Source organism: Barbus barbus, assembly GCF_936440315.1.
Source record: "Barbus barbus genome assembly, chromosome: 27".
Lineage (NCBI taxonomy): Eukaryota > Metazoa > Chordata > Actinopteri > Cypriniformes > Cyprinidae > Barbus > Barbus barbus.
In genome coordinates, this window is record NC_136755.1 from 3,469,412 (window position 1) to 3,489,573 (window position 20,162).

The window sequence follows — 20,162 nt, forward strand, 5'->3', positions numbered from 1 at the left end:
AGTCCCTGAACAAACATTACACCGCACACACGTTGCTAATGTGGCAGACATCTTTAATTTTGGCACCTGATGTTGAGGGTGGTTGTGTGCAGATGTAGAGGCACATTATTGCTGCACGCCTGTATTACACTGCATAATTGTGTATGTATATCTGAATATTTATATTGTTATATCATAATACTCAGTGAGTTATTTGCATGTAGCTATGCACTGTATATTGCTAACATACAGATTAGAACCTTATTATTACAAACAAATAAATAACAAATTCATTCATTCATTCACTCACTCACACACATACTTTTGTTCTATTTGTTCTATTCCTCTTTTTTTCAGCAATGGGCTTCATCATTCATTGTTTTTTGTTTAGTTTTTTCCCTGTCTTTGGCCTTTTTCCTTTGCTCTGTGTTTTTCTGTGACTGTATCTCTCTGTCTCTCTCTCTCAGTCCTGAGTGAAACAGATTACATTTATATCAGAGGTCAAACTTGAGTTCTCAGCGGACGTGTCTCTGTCTGCTGTGTGTGTGTGTGTCATATCCTGCAGTTAGGCCATTCCTCATCAGGCCTGTGGGAGTTTCAGTAGATGTGTCTCATTAATTAGTGTAATCAGGTTGATTTGACTGGAGGACTCTGAGGGGGGGCAGAGGTGTGGGTCTGTAGGCTTCACCGGACACTGACTGTCTCAGGCAACGAAGACTCGAAACACCTCAGTCTCAGCAAAACACATTTCACTCCAAATATCAAAAGAAGTAAACATAAGGCATTATGTTGCATTGAGCACAAAATAGGATTTTCTTTGTTTTGTGGGTGAGATATGAATTGGAAATGTTTTGGCAGAACCTCTTTTTCATGTTCAGGAGATGTTTTCATTTTTAATGTACAATGACAGTGTTAATTCATCAGTGTGCATTTTTTGTAGAGCTCCTCATGCTGTAATGCCAAGTGCATTTATATTTACAGACACGCAGGACTCTGGGCTCATCTCCTATCTGTCTGTCTGTCTGTCTGTCTCTCTGTGTGAGAGCGAGGGAATGAAAGTGACAGGAAAGAGAGACGAGGACCCCTGCCTTCACACATGACATGTGTAATTAACTCATAGCGGCTCTAATCACATCTGCACTGAGAGAGAGGAAGCAGAGCTTCATGAAATGCTAATATGTAACGATAACTCTTTCAATGACCTATTAAATGTACTATATTGCTCTCTGACATAACTTTAGAGTTCATACTTGTTAGTGAGAAGTGTCAACCGCTCTCTCTCCGGCTCTGTCGGTCTGTCAGTTCATGAATTGCTCTATTCTCCCAGGAAAACCAAAGACTAAAAGACAAGGCTAAGATACATTGTTGTGACTAAATTCTAAAGTACAAAAGGCAAGCAGTGGGCTACTATTCGTAGGCCACTATATCTGCCATAATTCTTATGCAAATGAGGAAGGCAAGAGTAAGTTTGATTTGATATACTCATTTACTTACAAAATTACAATTTAAAATGCATGACTTCTCCAAACATTTAGTGTGTTTAAACCCCACCCACATCTCAACATCCAATCAACAACTGATGCATAGAACCAAGTCTCCACCTTGTACATTTTCTTTTTGTTTCTTTCTTTATTTATATGAAATATAAAGCTTGATCCAACGGTTTTCAAATTAGTCATAAAAACTTTTAAAAGTAAATTGGTACTTGAAGCTTAAAACTGCATTATACAGACATCAAGAATCAGCGTATGAATCTCAACAATGGTGACAGTCAGCATGTTCAGATAAACAGATCAACTGGGAACATCACAAAACACACTACTAAAAGTCACAACAAAAGGAAACAGTAAGAATAAAAGAAAATAGACAGTTGCATAATTTATTGATGTCGCATTGCATGCTGGGAGCCATGGATGAGTTTTGCTCGGTGCTTCCAGAATGCACTGCAATATGGAGCTTTATGTTGATTGTCACCATTGTTGAGATTCATATGCTGCTTCTTGAGGTCTGTTTTATTTTTTTTTTAAAAAGTAATACTTTTAGTGCCAAATAATTTTCAAAAGTCTTTCAGAGTACTCTTAAAACTGTCAGATCTTCAACTATGTATATCATAAGATCAATAACAAAATTAACAAATAAATCTACCAGTGGTTATGCTCCAAATTAAATCAGTTACTCAAGCCACTATATGATGATTATGTCTTTATTGAAACAAAACCAACACCTGATCACATTTTCTCTTGGCTTTTTTATTTGCCATTACTGACATGTCTAAACAAACACACAGTTATGGCAGCCAAATAAATTATAACGTTTTAAGTCAAGGGTCAAGAGCCCAACTAAAGGAAACACTGACCTCGATAATGGTAATTCAAACAAAACAAACATCGACATCTAAAGTCAGTGTGGTTAGTAATAAGTGATGCTGGTGATGCTGTTTGTGGAGTTGTTTAATCATCCTCTGCTGAGATCTTGAGAGATTTAATGTCTTCTTTTATCTTGTGTTGATTTCATCTAAGGCTGTGGCTGAAGTCAGTTGTAGTTTTTGTATTTTTTAACACTCTTGAGTTTGGATTATATAAACAGACAAGGCTTAAGCTAGTCCCAGACTAAAATGCATGTTTGAGCTGTCTCAACTGCAAATATCTTGCTCTGACATATCTTAAAATAGGTCAGTGTCATTCTTCTGTGTCAAGATGCACAGCTTAATGTTTCTTCCAAGGCATTTTTGTAAAAGTTGCTTAAATATCTTAATTTAACTAAGGCCTAGTCCTGGTTTAAACTAAGCCCCGTTCGTGAAACCGGGCCTGGGAGTGTTAATTTAACACTGGGGGTTTTACTGTGTGTATTTATATACAGTATATATATATATATATATATATATATATATATATATATATATTAGGGCTGTCAATCGATTAAAATATTTAATCGCTGTAATGTATTTGGTTTGGCCTGTGACGACACAGAATGCGATGCTCCTCCCATCTAATGAACGGGATAGTGTGCAACCACAAGTGATGGGGCAGGAAATAAATGAGTGTTCCTGTATTTCCCTTCTGCTGGCGCCTTTATGCGAAAGAGATTGACATGAAAAACTCTACAATGGCGACGAGGATATAAGCGCGATCTCAGCACGTGTTTCAAGCGTTTGAAGAAAGCCTGCCTATTCGTAAGGGAGTGCACACAACCGACATAAAAAGCCATAGCCATGCAATCAGTGATGAATCATGCACTCATCAAGCCGTTTGATACAGAAACGGACCCCAGTTCGGTAGGAACTCGGTGGAATAAATGGATACAACATTTTGAAAACGTTCTTGTTGCTATGAACATCACCGGCGATGCTGGACAGAAAGCGTTCTTGCTGCACCTCGCTGGTGAACGTGTGCATGACATCTACGACACGTTTGCAGCAGACAAAGATGGCTATGCAGAAACAAAAAACTAAATGGCTATTTTCCTCCTAAAAAGAATACGCAGTACCTTGTTTATCAATTCAGAAAGGTTGTACAGCAACCTGGAGAAAAAGTCCACGTATCAAACTAGACTCAGAATGCTTGCAAAGACTGCGAGTTCGCCGATGTTGACTGTGAAATAAAGGCTCAGTTGATACAAAGCTGTACTTCGTCCAGGCTGTGTAGAAAAGCACTCAGAGAACCAGACCTGACTGTAGAGGCTTTGCTAGATCATGGCAGAACACTAGAAATCTCTGAACAACAAGCAGTGGGAATTGAACAAAATGCAGCGGGTGCTGTCAACGCCTTACATTACAATCATAAGCAGCAGAGTGAATTCAAAACCACCAGCAGATGGACGTCCAACACTCAGTGTAGAAATTGTGGTGGAAAATATACACATCAAAGTGTTTGTCCGGCTAAAGGAAAAGAATGCAGAGCATGCGGAAAGTTGAATCACTATTCAAAAGTGTGTCGTTCCAGCATTAAAAAATCCACTCTGCAAGTTAAACACAATGACCCTCCCCATCTTAAACAACGCAACAAACCACAAAGGGTCAAGCAAGTTGTTACAGCATGCACCAGCCACACAAGAGGATTCATCGAGCAGTGAGGATGCTTATGTGTTTGTTCTGAACAGCAATACGTGCCAGCAACAGCCTCAGACACAAATTAACATAAACGGCACCAAAGTTACAGCTCTGATTGATTCGGGAGCCGCTGTAAATATCATCAGCAAAGCAGTGTTCAACATGCTCACACCCAAGCCACGGCTCAGAGCAGCGACAATTAAGATCTTTGCGTATGGCTCTGACACCACTCTGCCTATCATTGGTTTATTCCAGTGCAATGTTCAAGCATCACATAGCACTACAGAGACCAAGTTCTATGTTCTTCAGAATGAGGGACACACCCTTTTAAGCTATGGAACGGCACAAGAGCTTGGACTGATAAATATCACCAGTGCTGTTAATTATACAAACACCATCCGCACAGTAGCTGATGAACTTGTTGAAAACTATCCAGAACTGTTCAAAGGAATAGGCAAACTTAAAAACTTCCAAGTGAAGCTGCATATCAATTCTGACGTCCAAACTACATGTCAGCCACATGGACGAGTGCCATTTCATATTCGACAGAAAGTAGAAGCTGAGTTACAAAAGCTGGAAAATGATGACATAATAGAAACAATAACAGGTCCAACACCATGGATTTCTCCAATTGTAACTCCACCCAAACCTGATAAAGTCAGGATATGTGTTGACATGCACCAGGCCAATACAGCCATACAACGTGAGCATCATATAACACCCGCCATTGGCGATGTCATACAAGAGCTGAATGGCGCAAAAGTCTTCTCAAAACTTGATCTCCGAGCTGGTTACCATCAGCTGGAACTTCACCCAGACAGCCGATACATTACTACATTCACCACACACCTGGGACTAAGGAGATATAAACGGCAAAATGTTGGCATATCTTTGGTAGCGGAGGTGTTCCAGAATGCCATAGCACAAACACTGCAAGGCATAAAAGGAGTAAAAAACCTCAGTGATGATATCATTGTATACAGCGTCTCACAAAAATCACATGATGAAGCTCTCCGAGCTGTCTTTCAAAGACTAAAGGACACTGGTCTTACACTTAATCGTGAAAAGTGTGAGTTTAACAAACACAGACTTGAGTTCTATGGATTTATCTTTTCTGCCAATGGCATCTCGGCAGACCCCAAAAAGGTTGTAGCCATTCTTCAAGCCAGTGAGCCCAAAGATCCTGGGGAAATCAGAAGCCTACTCGGCATGGCAAACTACTGTTCAAGGTTTATACAGGACTTTTCGACAATCAGTGCACCTCTTCGTGAACTGACTAAAATGGGCACACCATGGCAATGGGGTGATACGCACAAGCAAGCTCTTCAGCAGCTCATAGATGCTTTAGCCAGTTCCACCACCATGTGCTACTTTGATCCTTCTAAGGACACTGAACTTGTTGTCGATGCTAGCCCAGTTGACCTCGGTGCTATTTTGTCTCAAATGCAAAACGGACAAAAATGCATCATTGCATACGCCAGTCATGCACTCAGTGACGTTGAAAAACGATACTCACAAACTGAACGCGAAGCGCTAGCTATTGTATGGAGCTGTGAGCATTTTCACTTGTATCTGTATGGTCATTCTTTTACTGTAGTAACTGACCACAACCCCTAGAACTAATATGGAATAATCCAAGATCAAAGCCACCAGTCCGAATTGAAAGGTGGGGCCTCAGACTCCAGCTGTACCAGTTCAGAACTGAGTACAGAAAAGGAACTGACAATCCTGCTGACTTTATGTCCAGACACCCTGTCTCATGTGAGACAGAACACAACACAAGGGCATCTAAAGTAGCAGAAGAGTACGTCAATTTCATGGCACTGCAGGCAACACCAAAGGCCATGACACTAGAAGAGATAAAAACGGAGACAAAAAAGGATGCTGTTCTTCAGCAGGTCTGCTCACACATACGACACAACTCATAGCACAAGAATGCTCGTGACCCACTCTTCACAGACACCCTAAAACGCTACAGAAATGTCACTTCCGAGCTTACAGTGTCATCGAATGATGATCTCATACTCAAGAGTATTACAGCTTGCCCATGAAAGCCATCAAGGCGTCGCTAAAACCAAAAGTCTTCTGAGAGAGAAAGTGTGGTTTCCCAATATTGATTGAAGAGTCGAGACCATGATCACAAATTGCATTGCTTGTCAGGCAAATACCATCGTCACCCATATCGAGCTTCTTCAAATGTCTGAATTGTCAGAAGAACCATGGCACAATCTGAGTGCAGATTTATTTGGACCATTACCAACGGGGGAGTATCAGCTGGTCATTATAGATGACTCTACACGGTATGCTGTAGTTAAAATTCTTCACACTACCTCAACAACTGCGGTAATACCAGTTCTTGATGATGTCTTCTCTATGTTCGGAATTCCCAGTGTGCTTAAAATTGACAATGGCCCTCCCTTCAACAGCAGTATGTTCACACAGTTTGCGGATTATATTGGGTTCCGTCATAGGAAGATAACTCCCTTCTGGCCACAAGCAAACGCTACAGCAGAGCGGTTCATGCGCACATTGGGGAAAGCTATCCGAACTGCACACACTCTAGGTATCCCGTGGAAACAACAGTTAAATGTCTTCCTTCGTGAGTACAGATCCACACCTCACTGTACAACAGGGACTTCGCCTGCTAAGTTGATCTTTAAAAGGAAGGTGCGTACAAAAATTCCCATGGCTACTCCTAGTACCACCAATGCTGATGATGACATCCGTGCAAAAGATCCATCTCTCTCTGTGCCCACATACTGTATTTTGATGCAGCTAAATTCTCAATAAAACTGTATTCATTCATATATTTTACTGTTTCTGTTGTCAGACAACGGAATGAATATGAAATAGTGATTAAAACATGACCCATTAAGACTACATAACCACCTCTCTTTCGAAAGATGTTAATCTGCACAAAAATCCTGATAATCGAGCTGTCGTCTGATGAAATCAAATACACATAAGATAAAGACAATAGCTGTACTCTGATTTTGGCTATACTTGCATGTACAATTAGAGAAGCAACATAATATCTGTGTTTAACTGAAAGCACTGCTCCTCTCCGCCGCTCGCTGAACAGAGCAGACGCACAGAGAGAGATCGAGAGAGAGGTGTGTGAGTGTGCTGGGAGCAAGACCTCGCGCTCACGCGGCAGTACCAGCTAGTAAACTAATGCTGGATATACACTAAAAGATTTGTAATATCTTATAAGATCTTCAAAATCTGAGAGACCATGAAGACATGAAGACAAAAAAATCCTAGATTTAACCATTTTGCTCCTATAGTGTGTGGTGTGCTGTGATGTGACAAAGACAGCACACCACACACCAACAGATTTTCAACCAGAGTCCCGACTGTGAACACAAGAAATCTCGCAAAATCTCTGGAGACTTGAGAATAAACAAGAGTTGTTTTTTTTTTATTGCAATTTTAGAACAAAGAACATAAAAGGGCAAAAACATATAAATTACATCAAATACAATAATAAATAAAAATAATAAAATATATAAATAAAATAAAATAAAAAAAGGAAAAGCAATAAGAAAATTACATTTCTTTAAACAAGTATAAATAATTACAAATTATTCAAAAAATAGTTTTAAGGCTTTATGGCAAAGTCCCAGTCTTTGGTAATGGCAGGAAGTAATTGCGATGATAGTGTCCAAATCCTTTTGTGCTGCGCCATGACTGCCTTTGTTATGCTTCCGTTTTCTGTCAGCTCGCTTTCTGATTGGATATTGTTTCGTTTTCGGTTCTCCCCACACATCAGGATTTCTGATGCTGAATATTTACGATTCGTGATTGGGGTGCCTCAGACGTTCTTCCGAGCAGATTCAGTCACTCTTAACACACCCCACACCACAGGAAATCTGATAAGATAATCTTTAGATCCATCAAGATAATCAGGACATTACCAAGGATTGTCAGAAGGGGAGAAATCGGCCCAAAATCAGCCCGATTATCTTGTGGTGTGTACCCAGCATAAATAAGATTTGAGCAAACCCTAAAGATTTGTCGCTTGGCACTTTTTTGAAGAGAGGGCGGGGGGGGGGGGGGGGGGGGGGGGTCGTTAAAGGGGTCTGCAAAGTCGCTAAGTCGCAACACTGTGTATCTCCATTTCTCCAACTACGGGCTTTGCCACGGGTCAAACAGAAAATGTGCGCTGCGTTAATCACGTGTTAATATAATTAGTGCCGTTAAAATGAATTTGCGTTAATGCGTTATTAACTTTGACAGCACTAATATATATATATGTATACGGGGCACCTTGAGATAACCAGAGTCCCCTGGGCTACAGCATTACAGTAGGCCCCCCTACCCCAGAAAACTTTTTTTTAACATGCCAGTTAATATTCACAACACTGTTCTGCGTAAAATGTGAATATAAGTGAATATGCAAATTCACTCCTTGCCACAAGGTGGCGCTTACGAACAGCAGAATATAGCCGTTACATAACACTATGTTATTACAGGCTTTATATGGAGGTAATATGAAAAGAAAATGCCATCACATCTTTCCTGGCTGAAATGTGAGTTTACATGATTTAAACACCACAAATCACACAAAATATTCATTATTCATAATCAGTAGAATGAAACAACACGATATGTTGGCATAAATGTGGACTCTTTGGTGATTACTGCATTTTTATTTTGAAACATGCCGTGCTCATGTTTAATAAATTAAATCACAGCCGTATAAAGTTTAATGATCATTTAAGCAATAGGACGTTTCCTATTTTTCCATCCCCGGATTTAAAATTGAGACTTTGAAGCAGCACCTTAATCTAAAACTTTCAGGACAGCCAGACACAGATTACATCCACGGAAATGACTGAACTCGCACTGTATGATGTTACAGAAAGCTGTCCGATCCAGTGTCTTTCACACACTAGTGTTGTTTCTCTTGTTAATCTGCATGTTAACATAAAGACACTCTTGTGCTGGACTACTTTACTAGCGAATGCATTCAGCTTACAGTATATCGGTGGAACACGTGGAACATACCAACTACACAAACTGTGTGGGGGGAACCTAAACTGAACCATTCACTATATAGGCTACTACAACTAAGGCGTCGCTGAAAATGAGTGTGTGAGTTTGTTTACAGTTGTCACTGCTGCAAACTCCCATATAAATAATTATTTGAAAAATATAATTTCCCTGCAGCCACTGGGTCCCTTTTCCAGTGTAGGCCCCTGGGCCTCAGCCCCTTGAAGCCCGTGCATTTATGCACCCCTGTATATATATAAGTTAGTGCTGTCAAAATTAACGCGTTAACGCAGGCGATTCATTTTTTTCAGTTTAACACGTTAAAATTATTTAACGCCGTTAACGCAGGGGCGGGGCCTAGGGATGGCCACCCCACTCATAACTGCTAATTCTGTCTCATTTTTTTCTTGACAAGAAGTGCATTTATTCAGTTGCAGAACGTCTTTATGAGCACATCAAACAGGAGACGTTTCAGATGCGTGCTCCAGCTTCACTTCGGCATCAGGCGTGAGTCAAGCGTGGAAACTGTACTGTGCAAACTGTACTCTTCAATACACACACAAAGGTGCCGGTGTACCCACGAAACATGCTACCGCACGCACATAGCCTGTATCATTTCATATCAAATCGTGAAAGAAACTACGAGCATGCAATGTCGTGATCAGTTAAGTCATAAAGTTACCAAAAAGGCGATTAAAGCTGCCATAAAACTGTGCATGCATGTAATATTTTATATATGAGTTACATTAAGAACATGTCTCGGAAATGGTTTTCAAAACTGTTTTGGAGCAGCCTAGCACTGTCTCCCTCATCTAACACACCCGATTCAACTCGTCAGCTCATTAGAAGAGACTGAAATGGGTCCAACCTGAAATGGTTCAAAATAGATGATGAGAGTTGAGAGAAAATACGATGCGTGTCAGATCCGCGTCACGTTTAGCAGCAACAGCTCTTAAAGAAATAGAAGCCAAAACAACCTAATAAACAGCTGCTGTGATGTCTGTTCATCAAGAACAAAAGAAAAAGAGGAAATCAATCACTTTTATAGTTTTAAGGATTCATCTGTATGTAGTTTAGAATCGCGATTAATTTCAGAAAAAAATGTGCGATTAATTATTTTTTTTTTTTGTTTATCGATTGACAGCACACATATATATATACAACTCCGTTTTAAATTTTTTTTCAAAAATCATGTTTTTTCATTGTGCATTCCAATTAATTTCAATCAAACTGAAGTTGGGTTATTTTGATTAGGTTAAGAAATAACTAAAAAATACAGCCAACTGACAAAATAAAAACATGATAACATAATAAAACATGATATTTGAAAATAAAAAAAAACGGAGCTGTCTGTTTTTGCAAATAAACTCTTCATATATATATAATTGCACAGTCGATCAAATATTGGCCTTGGTAACATATTGGTGACAAAACAAGAACAAAACAAGTTTAATAATGAATGAAGGAAGGAAGGAAGGATTGAATGAAAATAATAATTCAAGATGTCAGACAAGCCAAGAGAAATGTTGATGGTATTTAAATCATTCAATACTGAAGGGTATCAAAAAAGTAGTTTTGTGTAATTAAAAGCAAGACTATTTATTATGTTTGTTATAGGTCTTCTGCTATTACTTTAGAAGCATGCTAACAGCAAACTCAATGTTTTGTGGAAATGTGAAATGTACCTAATTCCCTCTTCTCTCTCCTCAGAGCCCATGCGTCCACTCAGAGGACTGACGGCGTCAGAGATTCAGCCCCGTCAGCTGCTGCTGCAGTGGGAGCCGGTCGGCTACAACCTGACGCGCTGTCACACGTACTCGCTGTCTCTCTGCTACCGCTACTCCACCGCCGCGGCGGGCGGAGCCGGCGGTAATAACGCCACGGTGAGGGAGTGTCTGTCTGTGGAGCGGAACACCTCCCGCTTCACGCTCCGGGACCTACCTCCGTTCCACGCCGTTCACGTGCGGCTGGCGCTGGCCAATCCTGAGGGCAAGAAAGAGAGCCGAGAGGTCACCTTCCAGACCGAGGAAGACAGTGAGTATTCATTCATTCATTCATTCACGCAGTAATGTTATGGGAAATACTGTACCTTCTCTACAACACTTTTCATTAAGCTTTTATATATAATGCATTGTAAAAGTATTTTTAAATTGTGCATTAATGCATTAATTGTGCCTTCTAATGAACCTTCTAATGCATTGTATAATCTCATGAATAATTATAAACACAGTTATTATACATTATAATATACACTAGTCATTGTTACACCTTTGGAAAATATAATGCAGTAAAACATGGCAAACAACCAATTTCAGATGTATCAAAAAAATTGCAAATACTAATGCATTTTAACTTTGGTTACAATGGTAACACTTATTCACTATTAACTACGACTTTTCCCTCAATAAATCCCTAATATGCTGCTTATTAATAGTTAGTAAGGTAGTTGTTAAGTTTAGGTATTTGGTAGGATTAGGGACGATTAGGGATGTTGTTCATAAACTTTCTGGATTTGATTAAAGTTTCATTTATCCGGAGGTGTTTTATTTTGTGTGTTTTTTTTTTTTGCACGGGTCAGTAGCCATAACCCATCCATCTTTGCAAAGGCCTGTATTTATCTGAACAATTATGATGTGACGACCGCAGCAGGGCCCAGTTTGCCCGCAGTGCTCAAACCCCAATTATAGCAGCAACACAAATATTGACTCACAGAACACCACGCTTCAGCATAATTAAATGGAAGATCATACTTTTAAATGGAAGTATATGAAAAATTAATAAGCTAAGGCCACCAGCAAAATGGAATAAAGTTTTTGCTTATTTTTGCATTTTTATTTGCACCGTGTGTCGGGCGGCCCGGGTTTGCATTCTCATGCAAATGCTCTAAGATGAAACCCTCAGAGGTCAAGTGAAAACCTCCCCATCGGAAAATGAACACGGCTCAGAATGAATGCTCGCCATTTATCATTTTCTGAAATTAAAAACATCGTTTCTGTTGATTTATTCATATGTTTTGTACAGCGATAGAGCTTGTTTGCGTTTGATGTGTTTGGTTAATTGGAAACAACATGAGGAACTGCAGTTAATGAATGAATTTAAATCTGCGAGTAATGCTAAATTACTGGTAGTCAGCATGCTTCCAGTAAGACACAGAGAGCTTATGAGAAATGAGAAGCGGAGATATAAACTCTCTCTGCTTTTTAACCTGTAGGTGGGAAATGCATGGAAAGTGAAGATTTTTTGGTTAGATTCTGAAAGGTCTTGGACGACTACTCATTTTCACTTGCGCTCTAGTCAGTGTTTGCTTTATCTCAGCACATGCCGTGCAGAATCAGCAGTCTTCTGCCAAACTCCAGCGCTGTCAGAGTCACTTCAAAATACACTCACTTCCCAGTTATTTAGAACAGATCTTTTTTGGCCACAGTACCAAAATTGTTTACTGTACAAAATGAAATATCCCTTAAAAAAGTGTTGGTACTGGCGTGAACTGCACAAGCCAAACAATATGCACAATTTTTTAAATAGCATATGCTGAATAAGAAGGGGAGTAGACAATATGCCCTTAATTGCAATCATGCCTTGAACTGAGTTTGTCTGAGAGCCGTTTGTGGAAAATTGTGTGGCATATTCCACTTTTGTCATATAGCTGGCATTGATGCATGTGCCACATCTATATAACAAACATCTATAGGTGTTGTCTACATTTACATACATTTATGTTGTGTGCTCGGTTTCTAACAATAGAACCAATTTTGCACTAGTTCTCAATTCCCATCTGGGAAATCATCTTTACTTAACACTTCTGCCCTCTTTTATCAACACTATAGCCATGCTGGATGACTGTGGCCTGGATGGAAGTTAGATGCCCTTTTCTCTCTTAAAAAATGAGTCTCTCTTTCTCTCTGTTTTTTGCAATCTGCCCTATTTTCTTCCACACGGTGTGTTGGTAAAGAAGACGAATCGTCTGTCGTGGCGTACACCGCTGCGCTCAGATATGAGATGGGTCTGTAGTCTCACCTCCACCTGTGGCATCTCCACCTTCATCTCAGCTGCGTCTGATACTCTGTTTAGTAAGACTGATCTGACTTTGACTCTCTCCTCTTGTTTCCTGCAGTCCCAGGAGGCATTGCACCCGAATCTTTAACCTTCACCCCACTGGACGATATGATCTTTCTGAAGTGGGAGGAGCCGTTGGAGCCCAATGGTCTGATCACACAGTATGAGGTATTTATAAGGCATTGTAAATGGAAAAATCTGTCTTGAAAGAGTAAGTAATAACTAACAAAACATAAGGTTAAATAACTGGTGCATATCAATCTAATATTTAGACTACATCTAAACTACATCTGAAGTGGTGTTTATACCATGACAAATATGATTTATATGTTTTAATGTGATACAGATGTAGATGTATTTAACCCCCTGCACGACCTTTTGAACATTTTTGTCCTTTTCAGTTTAGTTTTTTTGATCATTTTGCCTGTGTTATTGCCAGCTGCATAATTTTACTGGAATTTTACTATTTCACCCCCATTTCCTTTAATAAATCTATTTTGCACTAGGTACAAAAAATAGTTCCTCTCAGGACCTTAAGGACAAAAATGTCCCGATTGAAACCCATTAAAACTGCTCTTTTTAATCACAGTGCCATTTAACTGTAAAATGATGCAATTTGTGTTAATAGGCTATCATTCTGTTGGCAAGGCTTCAAAATTTTATTTTTTTACTATTTTTTTACTAGATGGTGCCATATTTTCAGGTTTGGTCTATAAAGCAAATACTTGCTTTATTCCTGTTTTCTGCTTCTGCATATTATAGAGCCAATTGGATAAATACTGCAGCTATAATTGTGTGGGTGTGTTGGTATGGATGTCAGAGTGGGGTTTGTATGTAAAAAAAACAAAAAAGAAAAACAAACAAAAAAAAATTTTAAACCAAAAAAAAAGTGTGTGCTTGTAATATTTGAAAGAGAAAAACTCTACTGCGGAGTTTTGCTGGCATCTAATGGGGAAAATTTGTTACTGTGCCCAATCAAAATCTTACTGAAAGCTCATTTTTTGAGATATCAACCTCGAATTTGGAACATAGCTTGTTTAGATTTATGGCTTTGATTTTCTAGCAGGTTTAGAGTTCAACGTGTTTCATAAAATATATATTTTATACAAAATATTGTTCATAAAGCATTTTCATTAACTTTTTTTTTGGTTTCACTTTTTAAACGTTTTTTACTTCAACAATAATCTGAATGAAAGTGAGACCACACTTAAGTCTGTGCTCCCAAGCTTCAAATTTCTATGACAGTTTTTTGACATGGACATTTTTGTCCATTTTTGTGTACCTTTTTTATTTTTTATTTTATTGAAGCACAAGGGTTAACTATATAATCAAAAACATCATTACTGCCCTTGTGAAAAATACTTTAGTATAGTATTTGGTATCTAAAAAAAAATTCATATATAGTAGATAATAAATATAGTACAAATAATATAGTAGAAGAGTATAGGTGTGAACTGAATGTAAAGTTTTTGGATACTTAATTGCAAGCTGATTGCATTAAAATGAAAATGTATTGTTTGTTATATATTAAATGGAATTAGCTTACTTTAGAATGTTTTTTGACTCAATTGAGTAGGATTTAATTATATCTTTGTATCTAATGTCATAAATATTTTTGTACTGTCTTTGAAATGTGAATTTTTTTTTTTATAAATTAATTATACTTTAATGTAATTTTCTTTTGAAACTTGCATGAGATTTATATAAGTATTTGTAGTTACATGATTGTAAAGAAGTCGCGGTAACACTTTAGAATAGGGAACACTTATTGATGTTTTCCTCAATAAACTCTTAATTTACTGCTTATTATTAGTTAGTAAGGTAGTTTTATGTTTAGGTATTTGGTATGATTAGGGATGTAGAATAAGGCATTAATGTGTGCAGAGTGGTATTAATATGTGCTAATGTTCTATTGATATGCATGCTAATTAGCAACGTTTAGTTCATTTAAATTATAAATTCAAATGTAATACTGAATATCACACAACAGTTTAAATTATAATTGAATAATTTGCATGTGCTCTATGCAGTAAGTTAGTCAAAATAAGTGCACTTCTTTAAAGCATGACAAAATATTATTAAAACCTGATTTAATTTGACATGATTACAAAGTGCACTTTTTAAAGCTCAAAGTAAGTTCTCTTTAAGTACATTTAAGTGGTCTTTCCTTTAATTCATTTTATATTATCTGCAAGCACAGTCAAAAAACAGATTTGAAGTACACTACAATTCCCATTCAGTACAGTTAAGCGCACTTCATTTTCATATGGGTATTTGCAGACAAAGCCTTTTTGGTGTTTTCCAGTATGTGTGTGTGTGTGGAGAGGTCTGACTGCACTGTGAAATGCTACTTTTCCCCTTTGTTAGATATTGAATTGCAATGTTGATGAAAGGGTCAAATATTGGCGCAATATTGTGAAAATGATTAAGGAACAATTGGTACTGATGACACACAGTTTATGTTGCATTTGATTCTGTGGGGTGAGGCGTATTTTAGTTTAGCTATAATGCAGAATCACATATTCAGACAGAATTTGAAGGTGGCAGTTTAGAGATTGGTTAAGGGGATTGTCTAAATTTTCAGGGTTTGTTTTTGGTCCCTTGTCCTCCCTCTCAGTCAGCAGTCATTAGCGTGTGTAACCTGTCTCCACTCTTCACAGAGTCTAGGTGTTCTTATGCTAATCATGTTGTAGTTCATTCTCCAGGCTTCAATTAGTCGAGGGACAAACATAATTGCTTATTTGCCTTGCAGAGACTGTCGGATGGGGCAATTGTGTTTAAGTGCTTTAGTCTGGGAATATTTCACTGTTCAGCTGTTGGCATGAACACATGTAAGCATCTGCTTACGATCCACGCTCGTTTGGGAGTGAAGTGCGCTGCTTTATTTCACTCTGCTGTTCGTTCTCTTGATGGATTTCACAATGGTGGATTTGCTGCCCCAGCATTTTCAGAAAAAGTTGTTTCAAAAGTAGTCTTTTTTTCTGACCCCTTTTTTCCAAGGGTTCTTGGCTTCCAACACAAATTATTTCATAGAAATGGGAAATTAGACACCATTAATTATTATAAATTAAAGCTTTTTTGGAGGGCACTCTTGAACAGGAAGCTACCGATTGTATTTATTTATTTTCTTGAATAGGGAGCTACTGTATTTAAATGGGAGGTTCATGGTTTCATGGTGTCAAATTTATGTTTCATGTCTTCAAAAGTTAAAAGTTGTCAGTACTACTTAAATCAGCTCCTTCATCAGTAATGTGATCATTAGTTCTAATGCAGCAGTGGCTCAGATGAAAACCAAAGAGAAAGCTATTTTTTTAGTTAATTCCAGTATGTGTGTGTGTGTGTGTGTCCCTAACTTCCCTGAGGAGTATTGCAGAGTGAGGGCGGCAGCGAAGCAGTTTCAACAGATTCTTCAAACAGCTTGTAGTTGAGACAGTAATTTTAAATCTAAAGTGTGAACTACCAGTGCTAAAATACGGGGGTTCATTACACCTTAAAGTGTTTATAGGGATGCCATCCAGGTCTAAAGCTCAACAACGGAGACAGTAACATTTCACTGATCTAAAACAAATGGTGTACATTTGATGTTCTTATACATAATTTTTACAGTGCATATATCTGAGAAAGATCCTTTAGTATTCATCAAATTTCTTAATGTGGCATTAATAATTTTCTTTTTTAAATGCGTTTTTCTGGATTTTTTCTGCCTCTCACTGTTCAAATAAACCTACCATTAAAATTATAGACTGATCATTTCTTGTCAGTGGGCAAACGTGCAAAATCAGCAGGGGATCAAATAATTTGTATTTTATAAAAATATTTCCCCACTGTACATACATACTCTTATAAATATACTTAGCTTCCACACTCCGCACAAATACATGATTATGCGACTTAACTTATTTCCTTAACTCTGGATGTAATCATACATGCTTGCTGAGTTACATTTTATATTACATATATTCAAAGTAATGTAAGTGAAGACATCAGGCTTTGTTGTGGGTAAAGTGAAGCTGGACAGAGATGCATCCTCGACCGTGTGCTATTACATCATTTCCTCTGGGCTCACTGTCTGTTTCCTGTTTTTAGATCAGCTACCAGAGCATCGAATCGTCAGATCCCAGCATCAACGTTCCCGGCCCACGGCGCACCATCTCCAAACTAAAGAACGAGACGTATCACATGTTCTCCGGGCTTCACCCCGGCACCACATACCTGGTGTCTGTTCGGGCCCGCACCGCCAAGGGCTTTGGGCAGACCGCCCTGACCGAAATCACCACCAATATCTCAGGTGAGGAAATGCGTATTGCCACAAAGAATTCTGGGATCTGAGAAGCATCAGAAAACCTACAACTTTGCTGGCTTTCAGCCGCGTCTCTCTGAATCTAAAGTACTTAATTATAAGTTTTCCACTAGAAGCTAGATGGGCTTTGGTTTTATCGCTGGAATGAATGTAAGATGCCTGCAAGGGCCTTTTAATTGGTTCAGGATTTATTCAGACTTTATTTGGACTTCATTTAGACATAATCGCAGCCAGGCAAAAGCTACTCTTGGCGAGATTGACTCTCTGAACAGCAGAAATATTGATATCAAGGTTTACCCAGGCTTAAGTCGACAAACTGAGGGGAGAACTGGGTAAACTGAAGGGAAATGGCAGATCCTTTTGGGAAATAGTTTTTCCACCAATGAACTTATAGGCTTTTGGTAAAAGTCTCTGACTTTGCATTTTGCGGCTCAATAAACTGAAAATAAAAGAGAAACTGATTAGTCTCTGACCCTTTGGTGGTTCTGACCAAACAATGAACATTATTTGGACAATCCTGTTTAAACAGCCTCATAATAGTAATAGTAATAGTAATAGTTCACCCAAAAATTCAGCCATTTTTTTATATACGCTACTTCAAGCATGCTCATTTATTGACCACGTCAAGCTCCAACGAGACAAAAAAGCAAAACCGTTGTTATTTCATGCACTGGTCAATTTTTAGATGTGGGGCTTGTCACATAGGCACTCACACGATGGCTGCATACTCTTGAGATTTTATTGAGAACAACAGCTCAACTCAGTCTCACATGCAGTCTCTCTTATATTTGTTTAATATGTACAGTCACATACACTGACATAACCTATCCCCAAAGCCTTATGGGTAATGTAGTGTAAGACACACCCCAGCACAGGGCTGTTTTGCTTCCACAACTTGTCTTCATTCAGACTAGTGGAAAGAAAACATATTTTAAATATATACTGTATGTAGGTGCATATTTGATGAGCTTTTATCTATTTTGATTGCATTACATTCAGTTTATTTCCCCGTCCTTTACTGAGCCCAAAACACTTCAGTAGCACTTACATACACCAACTTTACAGTTTTAGAAAAAACATTACTAAAGAAGGGTTTGTTCATATAAACATTTTTCAGATTTTACTCCTAAAATATATATATTTTTTTTCGTTCTCTTGCCGCTGACGATATTTTCTATGGGAGCCCATTTCTGCCTCTGATAGATTTCTCACAATTGTGAAAATTCTAATTTCTCAAAAACTTGCAATTGTGAGTAATAAAATTATTATAAAGCAGGGGTCGGCAAGTAAGTTTGGCATCGGGCCAAAAAAGAATTTCACCACTAGATGGCGGGCCAGAACATAGTCGAAGGATAATGTAAGATATTAATTGATGAAAAATGCAACCAGAATTTCCTGTGACTGACTGTTACAATGTATTTTGTAGCTGGTAGTGAACTGTTACTCTGTGTAAAATCCTGCGACAGTCATTAACAAAAAGCCACATTTGTGTGGCGGTGTCCGATCAGAGTATGTGAGCGGAGTGGAGCGTCAACAATTTCCGCTCCGCGCTCCGAGCATTTAATAATCACTCCGCGCTCACTGATATCAGAAACACTGCTCCACGTCTAAAGTATTTCAGTATGTTTGAAATATCACAGTTCTATGGAAGCCCGTTTCCGCCACTGAATAAAAAAATAGAAAAAGGTTATTGCTTTTTTTTTTTTTCACAGAATTGTGAGATATAAACTTGAAGTTGCAAGTTATAAAGTCAGAATTGCAGTTTTGAGGGGGGTATGTTCTCAGAATTGTGAGTTTATATCTCAGAATTATGACTTTTTAACTCTCAATTGCGAGTTTATATCATGCAATTCTGAGAAAAAATAGTCAGCTGTCAGCTGAAAATATTCAGAAGGAACAAATAAATTCCGTGAGAAATATAATTTCCCGCTCATATCCACTGCAGTCATCATAGCCTTCACATTCTTTCTGATTTGAGTGATCCTTTTCGATCTAGCTAGCTAAATATGTTTAACGTGAATTCTTGCTAAATATGCAGTTATATTACGGGTCGTTAGCATGAATTGTACTCATGATGGAGCGTTTTTGGAGCGAGTGAAAACCAAGACACTCCGACTTTTAAAAAATCTTCTCCTCGCTCCATTCAAAATCACACCCCTCCACTCGCGCTCCGCTCACATACTCTGATTGTGAGTAACTGTTGCTGTCATGACAGATCTATTTCAGAACCAGCCGCTATCAAAATAATCTGGCTACGGGCGCGGGCCAGATATTATTGCTGGCGGGCCACTTTTGGCCTGTTGCCGACCATTGTTATAAAGTCTAATTCCGAGGACAAAAAAGGACTATTTTCTTACAATTGCAAGTGTATATCTCACAATTCTGACTTTATTTCTCGCAGTGAAAGTTCATTGATATATAAACAACCGTTATTTTATTATTTTTTTTTTCAAATTGCGATATATGAAGTCACAATTCTGTGTTGGAAGTTGGAATGTTGATTGAAAAAAAAAGTCTGAGATATTATTATGAGATAAAAAGTCACAATTACCTTATTTATTTATTTATTTATTTTATTCAGTGGCGGGGCTTCCATAATTTTCTAATTTATGGAGTTATAGAGATCCTAAATCCTTTCTGTAAACACCTTTAACTCTAATTTGTCAACAAAATGAAATAGGAATTTTTGGGCTTTGTTCAGTTTTCAGGTTTCTGTTCAGGAAAACTATGCAAATTATGGCATATTTAATTAGATAATGGTGCATTTATATATTTAAACATAAC

At 38.2% G+C, this 20,162-nt stretch overlaps 1 protein-coding gene across 1 annotated transcript in view; it reads left to right on the plus strand.

The window, feature by feature from the left end:
* Positions 1–3,952: 3,952 nt before the first annotated feature.
* The window catches only part of LOC306847020 (receptor-type tyrosine-protein phosphatase U-like), a gene marked incomplete at its 5' end in the record, with an annotated part of 89,964 nt that continues 73,754 nt past the window's right edge, over positions 3,953–20,162 (plus strand). The window contains 7 exons of the mRNA XM_079380752.1: positions 3,953–5,453; positions 5,798–5,925; positions 6,188–6,327; positions 6,418–6,590; positions 10,733–11,056; positions 13,137–13,246; positions 17,165–17,366. Of these exons, the coding sequence (XP_079236878.1) occupies positions 3,953–5,453; positions 5,798–5,925; positions 6,188–6,327; positions 6,418–6,590; positions 10,733–11,056; positions 13,137–13,246; positions 17,165–17,366 (2,578 nt within the window). The remainder of the gene's footprint in view (positions 5,454–5,797; positions 5,926–6,187; positions 6,328–6,417; positions 6,591–10,732; positions 11,057–13,136; positions 13,247–17,164; positions 17,367–20,162) is intronic.